The sequence below is a fragment of the Colletotrichum karsti genome (genome assembly GCF_011947395.1).
Source record: "Colletotrichum karsti strain CkLH20 chromosome Unknown Scaffold26, whole genome shotgun sequence".
In the NCBI taxonomy this organism is placed as follows: Eukaryota; Fungi; Ascomycota; class Sordariomycetes; order Glomerellales; family Glomerellaceae; genus Colletotrichum; species Colletotrichum karsti.
This window is the reverse complement of record NW_024065926.1, coordinates 235,471-255,301: the sequence shown is the minus strand read 5'-3', so window position 1 is coordinate 255,301 and position 19,831 is coordinate 235,471. Positions and strand designations below refer to the sequence as shown.

The window sequence follows — 19,831 nt, the reverse complement described above, 5'->3', positions numbered from 1 at the left end:
TAGTAGCATTGCGGATAAGAAACACCAATTGGCTACTCGTGTTTATTGGGTCCTCATTGCGCGTAACCTCGTGGGAGAGCATCCAATCGTGGATGCCGGTGCGGGGAACCCATGGGCATACGCCCGGATGGCCCCGACTGGGTTCCCGCTGCCACGACATCGCCAACATCCCGATGCTACGGAAAGCAAATTTCATAATGCGCCTGGGTTGAAGAAATCGTGCGTTCGAGGTGGAACCGGAGCTGATGCTCTCAAGGTTTGCTAAAGTAGTCCAGGGCCAAATATGTCGACATCAGGGGCTCGGGATCGCAGAACACGCCGAAATGGGAAATGCCTGTCTCGGTACTTCACCTACTGGCGATTCGCTTTCCAAAGGGATCAGAACGGCTTGCCAAGGGACCCCTGGATGCCGTTTCCCCAGCCGTCTCATTCTATCTGCAATTCAGCCAGCTGCACCTTGAGTCCCTCCTTTGCCCTCGACCAATGCCCAGGGGGTAAGCTGACGTCCTTCAGGATGACCTCTGTCACCGCTGATTCTTTCCGGCGTCAGCTCTCACGAGTTACATCCTTCGAGAGAGTTGACGTCCCGCCGAGAAGATGGAAAAAATCGACTGCGTTGTTGTAGGTGCCGGTGAGTCTCATTATCCATCATCAACGCTGGCATCGCAAACAGACAAGCTGACGCAATACAGGATGGTACGGGCTAGGCGCTGCGAAGCAGTATCACTGCACACAACCGGAGTCGTCGCTCGTCATATTCGATTCCCAGCCCGCTCTTGGGGGCACGTGGGCTGAAGATCGCGTATATCCAGGGCTCAAGAGCAACAACCTTCTGGGGACGTTTGAGTATCCAGATTTCCCCATGAAAAGCGATTCCTTCAACATTTACCCTCGCCAACATATACCTGGACAAACCGTCAGCAACTACTTGAAGGCGTATGCCGAAAATTTCGGCATTTCGGATAAGATTCGCTCGAGTCATAAAGTAGTCACTGCAGAACATCAAGAGACGGTCGAGGGCGGATGGATACTTACCGTATCTAACCAGAGCGGAGAGGAGTTCAAGGTGTTTGCCCGTCGCCTCATCATCGCGACTGGACTCACATCGGAGCCATGGTTGCCGCACTTTGAAGGCCAGGAGTCGTTCGGTGGTAGGGTTTTCCACGGAAAACACTTTCAGCAGAACGCGGATACTCTGGAAACGGCTAGGGTTGTGACTATTTTTGGTGCTACTAAGTTCGCCTGGGATGCTGCATATGCATACGGGACTGCTGGCGTCAAGGTGAATTGGATTGTGCGATGTAAGCCGTTCTTATACTCTTCTTCATGATCTCAGGCAATGCCAACTTACTTTACTAGCCAAAGGTCATGGACCGTGTTGGATGGCGCCTCCATTCGTCACTCCGCTGAAGAAGCAGCTTGAGAAGCTGGCAAGTGAGTAAATGGCTCTGGGTGTGAATTGAAGTTTCTTTCTAACAAAACACAGACACACGCATGTTGACATGGTTCAGCCCTTGCATTTGGGGCAACGAGGATGGTTACAGTGGCATTCGCAACTTCTTCCATGGTACTGCTATTGGACGAGCTATTGTGGACGGGTTTTGGAAGGTGCTGGGCAACGATGCGAAGGCTCTCATGGAATATGACTCCCACCCAGACACGGCAAAGCTGGAACCATGGACTGAAGCCTTGTTCACATCCACGAACTTCAGCATTCTCAACTATGACACCAGCCTGTTCGATCTCATTAGAAACGGCACAATCAAAGTTCATCTCGGAGAACTTGATCACCTTAGTCCCGGGAAAGTCCACTTGTCCGATGGAACGGAGCTAGAGGCGGACGCACTTCTTGCTCACACTGGGTGGAAGCATGTCCCGCCCATCAAATTTCTCCCTGAAGGCATTGACAAGGACCTCGGGATTCCTCATGTGCCTATCGAAGAGGCGCCACGCGAGGATTTGGCCGGACAGAAAGATCTTGTTGCGAAGGCTGACAAGGAAATCCTGGACCGCTTTCCCCGACTCAAAAACCAGCCTGTCTGGAACAAGGACTATGTTCCCATGACCGACATGAAGGGGATCGACAGTAACGATGAGATCACGCCCTACAAGTCTCTTACACCATACATGCTGCATAACTTCATAGTTCCGCCCTCCGAGCGTTTCCTCCTCACTCGCGATACAGCCTTCGCAGGCATGGTCAGTAACTTCAGCAACATTATCACAGCCCATCTTCAGGGTCTCTGGATCAGCGCCTACTTCTCAGGTCGCCTTGTGAGAGACCCTGCGAATGCAGCTGGCGATAAAGCGGCAATGAAAAAGTTGCAGTATGACACCGTTCTGATGAACCGCTACGGATTCTGGCGGTACCCAACTGACTGGGGCAACAACAAGTGCCCGAGTTTCGTCTTTGACGCTGTGCCCTACCTCGACCTATTGCAGCACGACCTGGGACTGACGCCCTGGAGGAAGAAGGGATTTCTGGCTGAGTGGTACGATCCTTATGGTCCCGAGGACTATCGGGGAGTGAATGACGAGTGGGAGAGCAAATATGGCAGACACAAAGCCGTGATATTCTCCGCAGATTAGCGAGCCTCCTTGAACTCGTTGAAGTCTTGATCGACATCAACTGTCCAGATAGCCTTGGCCCTGAGAAATATGCACACTCAAAGGAAAATCCTTTCTTTCTTAATATCTCTTATATGTAGAATTTCATTCGTCCAACGGGGGCTTGTTAAATCAAAGTGATAGATTTATCAGGCACGGAGATTACAAATAGAACTTGTCGTTTGATTCCAAATCTTCCATCCATCCGATGGGACAGCTGGTGCTCTGTGGCTGTTATGAGCCTTGGTGGAGTCGTCAGGTAACCCAGCTGACGACTGGCCCCATTTGGAGACTTCGAGTTGGAGACTTGGAGGCATTGAGTCTCCATATCCTTCACATTCTGGAATAACACAATCGCAAGAGCTGCGCAGGTAAAGAAAGAAATGACGACTTTGGTCAGGGGATCGCCTTGATTTCAGGTTTTACGCAGAGCACGATCTTCGCCATCTCTCAGCATTCCCTCTGTGCGACAAGGACCCGTTGGGCGTTAGTAACACACATTTCGTCGTCAAGATGACGGTTCTGATGCTTAGAACATCTAAATTTTGAGAAACTTCCCTTATTAAGTTATTGCGTATCGCTCCGAGGCTTGTTCAAGTGGTTGGTTGGCGCCTTTGATGTCGACATACTGGACCCTGAAGCTACGAAGCCATTCGACTACCGAAAAAACTTTTTCTTTTCAGTCAGCCGTCTACTTTACAATGTCAGAAACGAACACGAATCTGACAAACTCAACACTGTCACCTCCGAGACACTTCATCGGCACTGTTGATCTCACAGTCACATTCGATACAGAACTTCCCATTCCAATTGCACGCAACAACAACGCCCCAGCCTTTGAGCAGCTTCATGCGCCGACTCATTACAATGATAGGTTCCTATCACCGAGAAACTGGAGCAAACCCAGAAAGCTCTTAGTGCTCTGCCTATTGTGCGTCGCTACTATATTTGCCTCAGTTGCGGCTGGGTCTTATGCACCTGCGAAACAAGCCATGGCGGAGGAATTGGGCGTTAATCAGATGGCTGTCGCTGTCGGCATCACAATGTTCACAACTGGATTTGCCCTGACGCCCATGATACTAGCACCAATGTCAGAAATCTGGGGCAGAAAACCGGTGTTCACAGTTACTGGCGTAATCTTTGTCGTCTGTCAAATATGCAGCGCTGTCACCCGGTCTTTTCCAGGGTAAGTTGCCTTTGATCAGATTCCGCCTCCCAAGGACCGACGCCAGCATGAAGAGTTGTAGCTCACAAAATCTCTGAAGCATGCTAGTAGCCCGCTTCTTCGCCGGCGTGGGTAGTTCGACATACTCTAGTATGATAGGGGGCGTGATTTCCGATATCTACGAGCCCAATGAGCGTAACAGCCCTATGGCTGTGTTCTCCGGCGGTGCTCTTTTTGGAACGGGGTTAGGTCCACTGTTCTGCGGCTTCATCGTTCAGTACACCAACTGGAGATGGATATTCTGGGTACAAGTCATCGTCAATACCGTTACGGTGGTCGCTTTTCTTATTTTCTTGCCGGAGACGCGCGCAAATGTCCTGCTGCGGCGAAAAGCAGAAGCTCTAAATCGATGGTACAGCGAAAATGGGGAGGCTGTGTCAGGATTCCAGGTGAGGGCAACCCAAGGCGGCGATGTCATGAGCCGAGCAGTCAAGTGGCATCTGGAAGGCGATCAAGAACGAGGCTCACTTGGTCAGATGATAGCTTCCTCAGTCACATTACCATTTGTGCTACTCTTCACGGAACCGGTGGTCTTCTTCTTTTCCTTATGGGCAGCCTTCAGCTGGTCGATTCTGTACCTTGGATTTGCTGCCGTTCCGCTGGTTTTCACTACAGTCTATGACTTCGATCTGTCATCTGCCAACGCAATCTTCGCGAGTTCGTGTGCGGCATCGATTATCGCGACTCCGATCAGCATCTACCAGGAGCGGTGGCTGGACGGAATATCGAGTCGCAGATTGCCGTTGGACCGACCGGAACGGCGCTTGTACTTCAGTTGTGTCCAGAGCATTTGTTTGCCTGTAGGCCTCTTCATCTTCGGGTGGACAGCGCGAGAGCAAGTCCACTGGATCGTTCCAGCCATTGGCCTGGGCGTCTCAACGCTCGGTGTCTTCTCTGTGTACTTGGCCGTCTTCAACTATCTTGCAGACGGCTACCATGGCTACGCAAGTTCTGCCTTGGCAGCACAATCATTCTGCAGGAATTTCATCGGCGGCATCTTCCCGCTTGTAACAGTACAGATGTATACCAATCTCGGGTACGGACCGGCGTCTAGCTTACTTGGCGGCATTGGCTTGCTGTTGACTGCCGGTCCTTGGATTCTTGTTCTATATGGCGAGAGAATTCGGGCGAAGAGCAAATTTGCCCACAAATTGAACAAATAACGCCGGGTCCGGCGCTCCGACCCGTACTCCCGGACCGGGGCCGGAGGCAATCCGGAGAGGCCCGAGCCCACTAGCCGGATGTGGGCCCAAGCTTTCCGAAGTTTAGAATTTGCTGGAAAGCTCGAACTCACCAGCCACCCCCTTCGACCTGCTGTCTTGGTTACGTCACAGACACGGCATCCCGCTGGCGGTGTGCGCGTTGCACAACAGTAGTTCGTTGCAGACGCATGATTCCTCGAATCGGTGGAATCACAAGGATGGCCCTCGAATACAATAAATATTCCTTCAACTAGCTCGCTCTCCTCCCACCCACCTCTTTAAGCAAGAGCACCGGAGCTTCGGATGTGATCTGCGGGACATTTAGCCCAAGTGTGCAATTCACTCTGGATCAATTTTCTCATCATCTGGATCAATTTTCTCATCATCTGGATTCTGCCCATGTCGCTCGCCCAGCACGTTACTCAAGCCGAGGGCTTCGACTATGAGCGTCCTGTCGAACAGCCCGACCAAGCCGGGAACGGTGAGGCGGCTTTCGGTACTTTGCAGCTGCTCTCTACCGACAGCTTGAACAACAACGCCGATCCGCAATGGCGACGCCTGAGCTTCGCACCAGTCGAGCCAGTTCATGTGGAAAAGCCCATTGCAGCTTACAAGGTGTCCAATGCAAAGCGATGGGGTATGGATACGTCGGGTTTGCGAGCTTCATTGACGACAGCGCTAACATATCGCAGTACAGGTAGCCACTGGCATCGTGGCATGTTGGCTGGCAGCAGGCATCGTTTTTGGCTTCGCTGCACTCAAACCCATTCTGATTGCCGAGGGCGTGTATAGCGACCTCTGTAATGCCGATGACCCCGTTACCGTGGATGATGGCGACGACATCCCCTGCGTGGAGCAGGACATGCGTCTCAATCTTTTCTTCATCGTCGCGTCTGTCACTGCCAACGTGTCATCGCTGCTCGCTGGCTCGGTCCTTGATCGCTACGGTAGACACGCATGCTGGGTCGCGTCATCCATTTGCATCACCATCGGTTGTGTCTTGATGGCCTCGTCGCACAACTTTGAAGATTTTGATGGCTACTTTTTCGGCAACATCTTCTTAGCCCTCGGTGGCACGTTCGTGTTTGTTTCGAGTTTCCAGCTCGCCAACGCGTTCCCGAAGTACAGTGGGCTGATCATCGCACTTGTCACTGGCGCTTTTGACGCGTCCGCTGCCGTTTTCCTCATCTATCAGATGGTGTACAACGCGACCAACGGACAGCTGTCTCTGGAGAAGTTCTTCTACGCATACATCGCCATTCCCGTTTTGATCTTGATTGCCGAGTTTATATACATGCCGTCCCGATCATACCACACCATCCCTCAGCTAGAAGCAAAGATCGAGAAGGCTCAAGACGAAACGCGCGATGCCCACGACTCCGACAATGAAATTTCCGACAACAGAACTTTAAGGAAAGTCCGCAGTGCTCGGGCTGATCGTCGTTTATCAAAGCTGGATCAAATTGAGGAAGTCGCCGGTGATGCCCAGCACCGCGAGGAACGGGTCAAACGCAAGGAGGAGCGACAGGAAGCGAGCGGTGTCTGGGGCGTTCTCCATGGCGTTCCAGCACACAAGCAGATCCAGAGCCCTTGGTTCATCCTCATTCTTCTACTAACCATCGTCCAAATGTTGCGGATGAACTACTTTATTGCAACTATCCGAGCACAGTATCGATTCATGTTAGGCTCCGAAGCCACTGCTGATGCGATCAACCACTTTTTCGACATTGCTCTTCCAGTTGGAGGCGTCGCATCCACTCCCTTTATCGGTGTTCTCCTCAACAACCTTAGTGTGCCCACGACCTTCGGCGTCTTGACCGTTCTGATTGTCGCTATCGGAGTCCTCAACTGCTTGCCATTTGTCTGGGCGGGTTACGCCACGGTCGTCTTCTTTGTCATATTTCGACCACTTTACTACTCGGCTATCTCGTGAGTCTCCCCTGCCACAATCATAGCTGACGAAGTCTGACTTGAGATGCAGTGATTATGCCACCAAGGTCTTCGGTTTTGCCACGTTTGGCCGCATCTACGGAACCATCGTGTGTGTGTCGGGCTTGATCAATTTCGCTCAATCTGGCCTCGATGCTCTCACTCATGGTCCCCTTCACGGTGATCCGACTCTGGTCAATGTTACCCTCGGTGCTGCGGGCACACTCATTGGGCTTATTTTGACTGTCTTCGTGGCATTTAAGGGCCGTACATTCGTCGAAGAGGAGAAACCTGCTCTCGATGCTATAGAAGAGAGGCAGAGACTACTATCGAACGCCGGACAGGACTATGGTGCCCGAGACTGATGGATACATTGGACGCAGCCATACAAGAGAGGAGAGAGAGGGTTTGGAAGCCTTCTACTACGAGATTAAAGATTTGGGGCCGCGCGGCCACAATTTGGACTACCTTGCATCATGTGCGATGCCTTGATAACGGTCTCACTAGACGTAGACATGATTGGTTAGTACTACACCCAAAACGGTATCTCATGTAGTATTCAGATTCGAAACGAGCAAGAAAACAACGAGAACATTGTAGCGAGACTGGCGACATTCTCGATGAATACAAACAGTACAGCTCTTATCTACTACCTCGCATGTGATGAATGTTCTACATCCATCCATGACGGTAAAGCCACTGAGTATCTAAGCATCAAGCAGCTCGGTCTCTCTACGAACTTGCTTCTTCTCTCGCGAGTCGACACCCAGCCACAACAAGTCCGGTCGGCTGTAGTGACCGTGGACATCCAGCATAGCCTTCACCTTCATGATCTCATCCAAGTCAATGTCGGCGATCAGAAGACCCTCTTCCTCCTCGCCGAGGTCTTCAGTAAGCTTCCGGCCGTCTGGCGCGATGATACAGGCGCAGCCGCCACCGCCAATGTGATAGAGTTTACCATCGCCGAGCTTCTGACGATCAACCCCTGCCTGGGTGTAGAATGAAGAGGAAAGAACAACGAAGCAGTTCCCTTCAATAGCGTGAGTGGTAGAGAGGTTGCGCGCCCCTGATGCAAGAAGTTTGAGTCAGCAGCGGTCCTGTATTCATGGCTCAGAAGAGAGGAAATATCGTTGGCTTACCCTCGCGACACTGAGACCAGAGGGCTGAGCCCTCGGGGAAAGAACTAAAGTAGTTCATGGGAGGCCAGGCTGCCACGTGAATCTCTTCGCCCTGGGAGTAAGTGTGGTAGCGCAGCAAAGGCTGGGAATGCTCCCAGCAAGAGAGTGCACCAATTTTGCCAATGCCAGGCTCTTCGACAACATTGTGAAGAGACGCGCCGCTGCCATCGCCGTACAAGGTTCGCTCAACGTGAGTGGGTTTGATCTTGCGGCGGATCATCTTGATCTCTCCGTCCTTGCCGATGATGGATTGGGATAGATATAAGGAATGGTTGGCGTTTTCGGAGTAGCCAAGGACGACTGCAATTTTGTTCTTGCCAGCGCAAGCACATATCTTGGCCATCTCGGGTCCATCACGCTTGAGAGAAGACTTCATGTATTCCTTGACCATGTCAAAGTCAATAGGTCTCTGCCTGTATCGTTGAAATGAAGTTAGGTATCGTGTGTCGCCGAAGATATCGTCAGTACTTACCAAATCCACCCCGGGTAGTTGGGAATCCAGACTTCGGGAAAGGCAATCAGGTCGCATCCCTTGCTGGCTGCTTCTTCAATGAGCGTGCATGTCTTCTCGACTGCAGCATTCAGATCAAAGTAGCAGCCCTCGGCCTGAACGGCGGCAACACGGACGGTCTGGCTTGACATCTGGGAGAGTGTGATGAGTTCAGAGTAATTGACTAACTTGATGCTTGTTTGAATCCTATTTTCATAGCTCCAACCTCGAAAGCTTTTATAATCGGATTCAACTACATCATCTCAATGTTTCTTATCTGATGGACGGTTGGAGTTGTACCCAGAACTTTTCCTCCATTATTCCGATTGAAGATAAGAGGATGCACAACCAAACATCGTGTCCTGGTAAAGATAACACTGCCATTGGTCTTCCAGGCTATATTGCTAACGCTGCTGGATTACTAACTCAGCAAGTTTTGGTAAGATGGAGATAGGTATCGGAGAGTTAGAAACTGGGGACAATGGGACGTGAAGCTTCATCCTGTTCGCATCTTCAGATAAGAAAGACCCCAGGGCGAATGAGCCGAATGGCCCAACGCGTAGACCTTCTGTTGCTGCTGTAAGTGGTGTCATGCAAGATTTGGGGTACCCCAACTCCACTGTGGGTGTCTCCAACAACCCCAATAAAAACATTGCACGCAGAAATTGGGGACGGCGGGTGTTCGTCCGAGTGAGGGCATGGGTATCAGGGAATGGCGATTTAATGCGACTACTAAATCCGACTTAAGCTTATGATATTAGAAATAGATGGGATTTGAGCGTGTAAGTACCAGATAAAAGCTCGAGATTCTCGGAAATGGGAACCTTTCTTCGTTGAATCCCAAGCTTCTCTGAGTGCCATTAATAAGGATTGAAATACAGGCCCACGACTAGCTGAGTCGTTTCATGCTCCGAAGTACTGGGCCACTTACTCTCTGTAGCGTGTATTAGTAATGCCTAATGTGATTATTCTTACAGCGTTCTTCACTGAAACCTCGGAGGTCTCCTTGCTTAATGACATCCATCATTCTGATGTGCTGTTGGTCTGGCAAAGAACCGGCAATGAACATGCTTCTTGATTGAAGGCCCTGCGAACGACGCACAAGATCAAATGGCGCCAGATAGCGGACGCCCTTACACTTCTAAGATATGTCACATATGTCACCGCACCTTTGTGCGAGGCGAGCATTTGCGCCGACATCTGCGAACCCGTCAGCTCCTTCCAAGTGGTTCCGTGGTGCAAATTTTGCGAGTACCTACTGACATCGCTCTCCAGACACCAAAGAGAAGCCCTACGGGTGCCACTGCGGCCAGTCTTTCGCCAGAAGAGACCTGCTTACGAGACATGAACGGCTCTACCATGCTACCATTGCCAACAGCTCAATGGCGACTCCGGCAATGACAGCCAACTCGAGTCTCGATTCAAGTCCATTGAACGCCAGGGCACAAAGTAATGGTGGTATGACTGGAGTAACGCCTGGGAGTGGTCATGATGTTGCTCATGGCCAGCCCTTAAACTCACATACCGATTCTGTAACTGAGCTTGGCGAGCCATATGCGCTTGAAGACAATGCTGAGCTGCTAGTACCTCCATCTCCTATGGAAGCTATGCTGGACATATCCGATTTCTTCGACTCCGTTGGATTGGACTTCGATCACGGTTTCGACTTCTTCGCACCGACTGAGCTCGACACCAGTGTTGCGCCAGGACCGCTGTCGACATTGCACACAGCCCCATACGATGAAGTTGATCGCGAGAGCCAGCAATCTCATTCGACGCCTCCAAATGCGCATCGTCATCAAGCAGAATACAGCTGGAAGTGCATCCCGGACACAGAGACAGGAGAAGGTGAGAGGTACTTCCTTCAATGTTAAACTTTGTGCTTAATTTCGGCCAGATGACTTTCGTGAGCTGAAACCTGTATCTCAGCCCTGGAAAGTGGATGAAGAGAAACGAAGTGTCTTTGGACAGCACGTGGAAGACTACGCCACCGCAATCGGGCCTTTCAGACTTCCTTCAAGACTTTCCATATCGCGATACATCGCCGGGTTTGTGGACGGCTATGTCAACCACCACCCATTCATCCACATGCCCACCTTCTCCATCACGAAACACCAGGACGCTCCTGAGCTCATACTAGCCGTCATGGCCGTTGGTGCACAGCTGCGGTATGAATACCAAAACGGTCTTACACTTTATCGAGCGGGAAGGGCCATTGTCCTTCACCGACTCAAGTCTGGACATCTTTCACGTCAGCCAAGAGACCCGGGCGGAAGCCAAGGTTCTACGACGGCAACAAGTAGTGCCAATGAGGAGCATCAGTCCGCACCTGCCCGTATGGATAGTATCAAAGCCATTCTATTACTGGCAACATTTGCATCATGGCAGCAGGATCAATGTCTTGTACGGGAATCGCTTGAGTATCAAGGTCTACTCGCAAGATGTATTCGAGAGAGCGGATTGGCAGAAACTGCCCCCAACGATGGCGATGACTGGCATACTTGGGCCAGAATTGAATCCGACAGGCGCGTGAAGCTCTCCGCATTTTGCTTCTTGAACCTACAAAGCCTAGTCTTCAATGTTCCACCGGTCCTGCTCAGCAATGAAATCTTCCTACGGCTTCCAGTCACGTGCGACGAGTGGCTTGCGCCAGACACATTGAAATGGCTTAACGCACGATCGAAAGCGGTACCAGTGATATCTTTTCAAGAAGAGTTTGTCCCGCTGGTTCAGTCCCAACCGAGACGAATCCCGCCAACTTCACCATTCGGAAACTTTGTGCTCATGCACGCACTTCTACAACGTCTCGTCATCTCCAGGCAGCTGTGCTTCGATCCGCAAGGCTTGGGATTTTCCTCTCAGGAAGCAGCCAGGTTTGAATGCTCACTTCATCGTTGGAGAGAGCAGTGGTGCAAGGCGCCAGAATCTGTGTTGGACATTAGAAACACCAAAGGTTCCTTATCCTGGACAGCGACGTCCTTGCTAGGACTGGCTCACGTTCGTTTACACTTTGATCTCGGAAACCAGAGACAAGTATATTCCGGTAACCCTCAATCTATCGCCACTGCTGCATTCGACGCCCGACCCCCGGAACGTGGGCCGCACCTCGTATTTGCTCTTCTCCATGCGGTTCATGCGTTGAGCATTCCGGTTCAACTCGGCATCGAATACCTGGCTAACTGTCAGGCCTTCTTCTGGAGCTTGCAGCACAGCTTCTGTTCTTTCGAAGCAGCCATTTTCCTAAGTAAGTGGCTCTTTATGCTTGCGGATGATCAAGACTCGGTTAGTTTGGACCGTGAGTTGCACCCCTCCAAAGGAGTATTAGTCACAATGCTAAAGCGAGTTCTAGCAAAAGAACAGCAAATCATCAGGTGGCTGGCATTCGTGGTCAATGAAGCAATGGCTTCAGTCGATGAAACACAGGAAGATGAGCCTGACGTCTCTAACGGCACGCTCACCCAAGACGTATTGAGATTTCTTGGTACCGCAGTGGTCAAAATATTCGCCAAGATGTTCCAAAAATGCAACAACGCTTGGCCGATCATGAGGGTGATTGGCGAGAGTCTACACGAGTACTCGCAATTACTAGACACGATTGTCGGCCCAGAAGGTTCAAATCTGGCGGAATACGATGCAGTTCATCCCAAGAAAACTTCATCACGCTCGTTGGGCAGTTTGGACAGCGTTGGAATGATCAGGAAGCTCAGCTGATTGCCACCTTCTGGACCTACTTGGGACGATAAACATACGAGAGGCGCCCAATTATTTGATGTAAAGTCAATGATGGCAGTCTTGCCCCCCATATTCAGTCCGTCAACTTTTGGTCGTGTCTGCATTGACACGCGTGGGCCAAACATGGTTCAGACGACGATCAAACCGCAAGTGCCCGACCCAGCCGTTCGGATGACACCTGCCATGATCCGACGCCGATGTATCGTGGAGAAGATCTTCGAAGAGATCATCGTGATTCGGTCTGAGCTTTGGCATTTTCTAAGACGAGTTTCAGTCAACCTGGCATTGCCTCGAGAATTTATGGTTCCAGTGATACGGGCTTGTGTCAAGTTCACCGAGGCCGAAGAAAACTGCCGGTGGGACGATCGTACGGTAGAAAGCCCGTTCCTAGGCGGCGCGCCTGTCAATCGCACACTTTCGCTCTATTTAAGTCGAGTTCCCGTCAGAGTCTCAATGTTGTCATTCTAAGCTCCAACGACAACATCGCAACGACTTCGATCATTCATTTTGCTGTGCAAAACCATTCGCTTCATAGACCTGGTGTCATCATTCACTTTTAATATTCAATCTTTTTACATCTAAATCCTCTTTCACTACCGTAAAAATGGTCCGCATTGCTCTCTTCACCACTATCGCTTGTAAGTGATGACGCTTGACTCAATCGCCGATATCCTGGCCAGCGAAGACTGACACAACTTGACAGTTGCCATGACGGCTTTCGCGCAAATCACTCCCAACAAGGCCGGCGCCAGCAACGTTGGCAAGGGCGACGGCTCGCAGTTTATCACCGGCGGATGCGTCAGCGATGCCGACTGCAGCTCGTCATGCTGCGCCGACGCCAGCAATGTCGGCGTCTGCTCCGCGGAGGCAGCCCAGTTCCAGAACGGCAAGAACGGCTGCGGCTTCAACGACCCCAACGCGGATGCCACCATCGCCGCTGCCAAGGCCCAGGCCGAGAAGCAGGGTTTCTAAGCTGGAAATGCAGGAACTCTGGCAACGACGGACCTGAGTGGGTTGGATATGTGACGTACCGTGAGTAGGTGCATGCTGTCTACCTTAGGTTGCAATTAGTTGCAAACACAACTTAGTCATCACGACGAATGCATATCAAAATTTGTATGCAAATACTGGAGCATTTTCTACTGCACTTCAAGTGATTTTTACTCCTTTCGGTGCGAAAAATTCGAACTCGGCGTGCGGATGCCCAGCTGTTCATCGACCTCTCATAAGACAGACTACAACCTCACGTACTATCATGTTTCCACGTGCTAAGCGTCATTTTCTGTTGAGTGAAGCAACTTCGCAGAGTCTTTTAGGAAGCTCCTGATGCTGCAATTTTAAGCGAGGGGTCGCCAAGTCGATGAACGTTGAGCTGCTGTATCGGGCGCAGTGCCAAGTAAACTGCGTCTTCCGAAGCCAGTGAACTTCCTAAACTGCCATGGGACTTTTCGTGCCACTGGTTGTTTTCAGTTACGTAGTAGACCGCACGACTGACGTGACATCGACTTATTCAACGACCCTCGTCGAAAGATGGCACGCTAATGCTTCCTCAGATGAATAACAGCCGAGTCTATGCTGCATACGGCAGCTACAAGCAGCTTACTCCCTTGGCACCTCGGATAAGCTTAAAAGCACCACTCCTCCTGCCCCATGTTTCTCCTCGCTCCGGTCAAATGTTACCATGTAGACGAGTGCCCAGGAAACACTACCAAATGTTATGTTTCAACTAAGTAAATGAGAGTGGCTTCATGGGCCGATTCAGCCCAGATGCCTCATTCGGCAACCGGCATGACTGCCCAGCCGCGGGGGTCGTCCCCTCATTGCCATGGCGGGGAAGCTTCGGTGCATTGCTGGTTCCTCATTAACTGATTTCACTGATTGATCTTGGGAAGGTGCAATGTGACATTGTCGGAATAACACCACAATACGGCAGGAGCAGCGGCTACGTGGAAGTGAGGGGCCAGAAATGCAGCATTGCACCTGGGCTACCTTGCCTAGTATAAGAATTGACTGAATTCTCTTCGTTTTCAGCCTACGCAGGTAGATACCACATCTTTGGGACGCTACCAAAACTCCTAGCATCGATCTGCCACTTGGAACCACGACGACATGCGCTTCATTGCGACTCTCGCCGTTGCCGCGGCCTCTTTCGGCCTTGCTGCTGCCGCTCCCGCCTCTGACGACGTCAAGATTGACCCTCTTCTACGGCTCATCAAGACTTCCGAGGATGACGCCGGCACCTGGGTCACCGAGGACGAGAAATTCGAGAAGTACACCTCCAAAGGCCTTGGTTTCATCGATATCACTGATATCACTGTGAGTTCTTCATCTCCATCACCTAGTGGTCCCCAGCCTTTTCAACTTGTCGCTTTGCCCGTTACGGATGCTGAACCAACTTTCTGCTAGGAGGAAGAAGTTCTCGCCGCCCTCTCCACTTCCGACGATGTCCAAGTATCCAAGCTTGCCGCACGCCAAGGCGTCACCTACCCGACGACCTTGACCCACGTCACTGAGGCCAACTCGCTCATTACCCGAGTGACCAACACTGGCCCGCAAAGCTGGCTGCAGACCTTGACCAAGTGAGTTAGCTTACGCACTCGAAGGGCATTAGGAGTAGTATTAATGCGTTTATAGCTTCCAAAATCGTCACTACCGTTCTACCTATGGCACCCAGGCTTCCACCTGGCTGTACAACCAGGCTGTTAGCATCGCCTCTGGTAATTCGGCTATCACAGTGACTCGATTCACCCACTCTTTCAACCAGCCTTCCATTATTGTCAAGTATCCCGGAACCAGCTCCGATCTCGGTATGTCATCTATGCGCCTGCGATGCTTTGTTCCGACCTCAGATACCTTCCCACGTATACGAATGATAGCTAATGCTTTTCCTCAGTCATTGTCGGTGCTCACCTTGACTCCATTGCCGGTGGTACCGAAGCCCGAGCTCCTGGTGCCGACGACAACGGTTCAGGTACTGTTGTTGTACTTGAGGCTCTTCGTGTGCTTGTTGCTGCCGGCTTCAAGCCTAAGAACACCCTCGAGTTTCACTTCTACGCAGGCGAAGAGGGTGGTCTTCTCGGCTCCCAGGCTATCTTCTCCAACTACCGGAGTGCTGGCAAGCGTGTCCTTGGTATGCTGAACCAGGACATGACTGGCTACTCCCCTGGTGGACGCGCTACTGTATACACCGACTACGTTAACTCTGCATTCACCGCCTATGTACGCCTCATTGTCGCTCAGTACACTGGTGCAGCCCCCTCCAGCTCGTCTTGCGGCTACGGTTGCTCAGACCACGCAAGTGCCACGTCGAACGGGTTTCCTTCGGCTTTCGTCAATGAGGAGCCCTTCAGTACATCAAACCCCAACATCCACACTTCAAGAGATGTGAGTCAAAGCGAATCGGAGTTCTAAAGACTCAGTTAGATACTAACCAGAAACTCGCAGACCTATGCCAGCATCCAATGGAACTCAGTTCTGCGCCACTCCAAGCTCACAGTTGGCTTCTTGGTAGAAGCATCTTATCTGTAAGCGTACGAGGAGCGGGCGGTAGTGACATGATGATGATCCATTCGGTTTGTACCTAGAGTAGTCACCTGGCAGCCTGCCTGAGGAGTATCATTACAGTATTGATACATCAATGGATGAATCGATTCAACCGTAGCTTTCTTGTCTGTATTTTGACCCGGAAGATCTTAACAATAGTCTAGGTCTTCACGAGCGTAAACAATAACATAGCTAGTAGCACACGTACAAGGGCCAGTCGCCAGAACGCCTGCTGCCGTACGGAAATTTGGGCTCGGTGCTAGCCGGCGGTTGGCAACATGTATGCGGCTCTCGACGCGCCATTGCGTTTTCATGCCAAGCTTCATGAAATTCGCGTTCAAGCTTTGCCAAGGGACCGGTGTCACTGTTCTCCTCGCTCCAGGTTGTGGCCTAATGCAAGTTTTGGCGCTTGGCATATGATATGTCTTGGCGAAAAGCGTATCAGTCAAGGCTTTGATATTGAAGTCAACTTTCACGACGCATTTCAAAGATTGTTGGGTAGTCATAGAGGCTATCAAGTCGAAAAGGCACGGCAAGAACGCGTGAATTAATTGGTGAGGTGGGCTGGCTAGCGTGCTCTTATCTGTGGTCGTGGTCGTGGATCCCGGAAGGATGCGGTTGCGGGAAGTGAACTGCGGATTACATTCGACCAACAGCCTCTATCTTGACTGTGCCACCTTGGCCTACATACAAACGAGCCACACCAAAGGTCAGACACAAGCCCTTCTTCATAGATACCTTCCACATACAGTAAGATCTTGTAAGAGCGTTTTGGGGAATGCTGACTTATAAGTAAGGTGTGATGAAGCTGTTGAGCGGCACAGGGTGAGTACTTCGAGAAGAAGACAACAGACTCATTGACATTGGGCAACTCAGTCCTGGCAGGATGCGATTGCGAAGTCTTTATCTACGCTAGCGTCTAGTTGAAGCCCACCATTGTTGACGCGGTGTTATCATTGATCAACAATTCCGAACTTCCATCCACATCCCGACGTGACATCCAAGGGTCAAGCGCTAGGGAGAAAGAGTGGAAACGAGGGCTGGCTGGCAGTCCGCATCTTGACTGTAGTCCAACGGTCTGGATCACTTCCGTCGGTCTCTTCTTCTGAGATTTTACAGCGGCTATTAGCCAAAACTTAGTCATTTCGGGCAACATTGTGGATTTGGGAATGGCGAAATCTACATGGAATACTGCGTCATGACAAATTTTGACAAGTTCTCGACGGCCGGTCCGAATAACACTGCTTGGCTTCCGGGTTTCACAAGGTTCTGGAAATAAACTTCACCGGGGCGGGCTCGACTGCTGATTGTGGTAAAGATATCTGCAGGCGGAGTGTCCAACGACCGAATGCGTGCCCACCCTCCTTATCACGCAATGTATCTTGTGTCATGGATAGGAGTCGATAGGGACGATAGTCATGTTTTCAACCATATCTGCTCAGGCCGGGGGAACTGGGATCAGGGTCGTGAGGCCCGTCAATTGCAATGGCGCAACAAGCTTTCACAAGCTCGCGATCAGTCTTGGACCCGCCTTGGCCCCGCCTTGGCCGTCCAGACAGGGGATTCCTTCACAGTGTTCCCGATGAGGTTACGTTGGATGTGGTGTTCGTCTTGATTAGTCCGGGGTGTGTTATCGAATCCGTGGGGGAGCGACGCTGCGATGGACGAGTTTCGCTGGTGCTGGGCGTTGGTGGGCTGTTTGGTTCGTAACATGGGACAGCCGCCGTACAAGACGCCTCGGTATCTCTCAGGGTTGTGGTATATATGATCACTCAAGGTCTTTCCAAGCCACCCGGGTGCACATCATCTCAGTTTGACCTATTCTCCATCATCTTCCCCGGCAATCCTCGAGAAGAACAGCTGACACTATGGGTGAGTCGGTGGATGTCGTCTTTCGATTGACTTGGACTGACACGACGTAGCTGAGAACGTCGTTGGTCTCAACGTCCAGAAGGTCATCGAACCTGATGCCGACCAGGGCCTTCACCCCGAGAAGTCGCAAACCAAGACCGATCCCGAGTCCCAGGTCGGTTCCCTGGAGCATTCAAGTAGTGTCGTCGATGACGAAGCCTACCCACCACCCACCGCCGAAGAGCGCTCGACGCTGCGCAAGGTCCACGATTCGATCCCCCTGGCATCATGGTCTCTCTGCTTTGTAGAGATGGCTGAACGAGCCTCGTTCTACGGCGTCAAGGCAGCCTTCAATAACTACCTTCAATTCCCCCTTCCTGAGGGCGGCCCTGGTACTGGCGCCATCGACCCCAGCAAGCCCAACTCTCATGCTGGCGCCCTGGGCCTCGGCCTCAGAACAGCTTCAGCTTTGGGTCTGCTTTTCACGTTCCTGGCCTATGTCATCCCCATCTTTGGCGCTTGGATCGCAGACGTCAAGATCGGTCGTTACCAGGCTATTGGATGGGGTGTTTTCATTGGTGGTGTTGCACATGTCATCATGATCGGAGGTGCAGCGCCGGCTCTCCTTCAGGCCGGCAAAGGTGTTGCGCCTTTCCTCGTCAGCTACTTCCTCCTCGCCATCGGAGCAGGTATCTTCAAGCCTAACGTGGCACCCACTGTCATCGATCAGTACAAGCACCAACGGGAGTACACCAAGGTGCTCAAGTCCGGGGAAAAGGTCCTCGTCGACCCCGAGACTACCATTAGCCATATCATGCTGATTTTCTACGCCTTCATCAACGTCGGCGCCTTCTTCTCCATTGCTGTTGTCTACATCGAGAAGTACCACAGCTTCTGGCTAGCTTACCTTATCCCCGGCATCGTCTACTTCCTCCTCCCGGTTCTGCTGGCCGCCACGTATAAGCGCACCGTCAGACTTCCGCCTCAAGGCTCCGACTTGAACCGTTTTGTGAAGATCACCGTCTCTGCCCTCAAGGCAAGCAAAGGTAACATCTTTTCAAAAGACTTCTGGTACAAAGTCCAACCTAGCACCATCTACAGCGAGCGAAGTGTTCGCGTCAGCTACTCTGAGAAAGATGTCGATGATGCTCGACGAACCTGGGGAGCCGTCCAAATCTTCTTGTACATTCCCATCTGGTACTTGAACGACGGTGGCGTTGGAAACGTTCAGAGCAATCAGGGAGCTGCAATGACCTCTGATGGTGCGCCCAACGACTTGCTAAGCCACTTCAACCCCTTGGTCATCATCGTCTTCTCTCCTTTCATGGCCCAGGTTGTGTACCCATTCCTCAAGCGCAAGGGTATCAAGTACGGACGCATTAGTCGTATGACGACCGGCTTCATCTTGGCAACTATTTCCTCCGTCATCGGTGCCATCGTTCAGTGGCGCGTGTACGAGACCAGCCCATGGTAAGCTCCACCTCCTATCTAGCACAACCTCCTTGGCCTGCTGCTGACCTCTCCGATTTGCAGCGGCTACAATGCCAGTGATTGTGACGGGGTTTCGCCGCTCTCCATCTGGTGGCAGATTCCGAACGTCGCTCTTGGTGCCATGTCCGAGATCTTCGTCAACGTCACGGCCTACGAGCTCGCGTACGCCCGCGCTCCTGAACACATGCGGTCCACTGTCGTCGCTCTGTTCTTATTCATGACGGCTTTGAGCAGCGCTCTGGGCCAGATCTTGCTTCCATCAATCGGTGACCCGACTTTGGTGTGGGCCTGGGCTGCTCCCGGAATTGCTCTTGCCGTCCAGACCGCCGTCTTTTGGTACAGGCACCGCCATATCAACGATGAGGTGTTCATGACTTACAAGGAGGACTTCCAGAGCATTAGCTCGGGAGAGAAAACGAGCATTGATAAGGGTGAGAAGTAAAGAAGCAGGACTTTGAACAACTTCTCATATATTGCGTTAGACCATTGAGCAATTATCACATCTAAATAATGTGTTTGAAGATTAGTACAATAATACTTCCGGAAGTTGGGTACATTAAACCTCCGCAAAGACGACGCTGAT

At 51.5% G+C, this 19,831-nt stretch overlaps 6 protein-coding genes across 6 annotated transcripts; 5 read left to right on the top strand and 1 right to left on the bottom strand.

Moving 5' to 3' along the window:
- Positions 1-597: 597 nt before the first annotated feature.
- CkaCkLH20_08017 (flavin-binding monooxygenase-like family protein) lies at positions 598-2,589 on the top strand (the record flags this gene model as incomplete). Its single annotated transcript, XM_038890732.1, has 4 exons — positions 598-631; positions 693-1,301; positions 1,360-1,434; positions 1,487-2,589. 4 exons carry the CDS (start codon positions 598-600, stop codon positions 2,587-2,589), a joined length of 1,821 nt encoding a protein of 606 aa, XP_038743915.1.
- Positions 2,590-3,873: 1,284 nt separating this feature from the next.
- CkaCkLH20_08016 (uncharacterized protein) lies at positions 3,874-4,995 on the top strand (the record flags this gene model as incomplete). The annotated part of the gene is made up of 1 exon (XM_038890731.1): positions 3,874-4,995. One exon carries the CDS (start codon positions 3,874-3,876, stop codon positions 4,993-4,995), a length of 1,122 nt encoding a protein of 373 aa, XP_038743914.1.
- A 438-nt stretch (positions 4,996-5,433) lies between these two features.
- Positions 5,434-7,328, top strand: CkaCkLH20_08015 (uncharacterized protein; the record flags this gene model as incomplete). Its single annotated transcript, XM_038890730.1, has 3 exons — positions 5,434-5,671; positions 5,727-6,963; positions 7,016-7,328. The coding sequence occupies 3 exons, from the start codon at positions 5,434-5,436 to the stop codon at positions 7,326-7,328; spliced, it is 1,788 nt and encodes a 595-aa protein (XP_038743913.1).
- Positions 7,329-7,670: 342 nt separating this feature from the next.
- CkaCkLH20_08014 (uncharacterized protein) lies at positions 7,671-8,783 on the bottom strand (the record flags this gene model as incomplete). The annotated part of the gene is made up of 3 exons (XM_038890729.1): positions 7,671-8,029; positions 8,103-8,554; positions 8,614-8,783. 3 exons carry the CDS (start codon positions 8,781-8,783, stop codon positions 7,671-7,673), a joined length of 981 nt encoding a protein of 326 aa, XP_038743912.1.
- Positions 8,784-12,967: 4,184 nt separating this feature from the next.
- CkaCkLH20_08013 (biotrophy-associated secreted protein 2) lies at positions 12,968-13,335 on the top strand (the record flags this gene model as incomplete). Its single annotated transcript, XM_038890728.1, has 2 exons — positions 12,968-13,001; positions 13,067-13,335. 2 exons carry the CDS (start codon positions 12,968-12,970, stop codon positions 13,333-13,335), a joined length of 303 nt encoding a protein of 100 aa, XP_038743911.1.
- A 1,137-nt stretch (positions 13,336-14,472) lies between these two features.
- On the top strand, positions 14,473-19,690 carry CkaCkLH20_08012 (POT family protein; the record flags this gene model as incomplete). The annotated part of the gene is made up of 8 exons (XM_038890727.1): positions 14,473-14,679; positions 14,770-14,942; positions 14,998-15,170; positions 15,257-15,747; positions 15,808-15,887; positions 17,658-17,778; positions 17,834-19,227; positions 19,291-19,690. 8 exons carry the CDS (start codon positions 14,473-14,475, stop codon positions 19,688-19,690), a joined length of 3,039 nt encoding a protein of 1,012 aa, XP_038743910.1.
- Between the last annotated feature and the right edge of the window lie 141 nt (positions 19,691-19,831).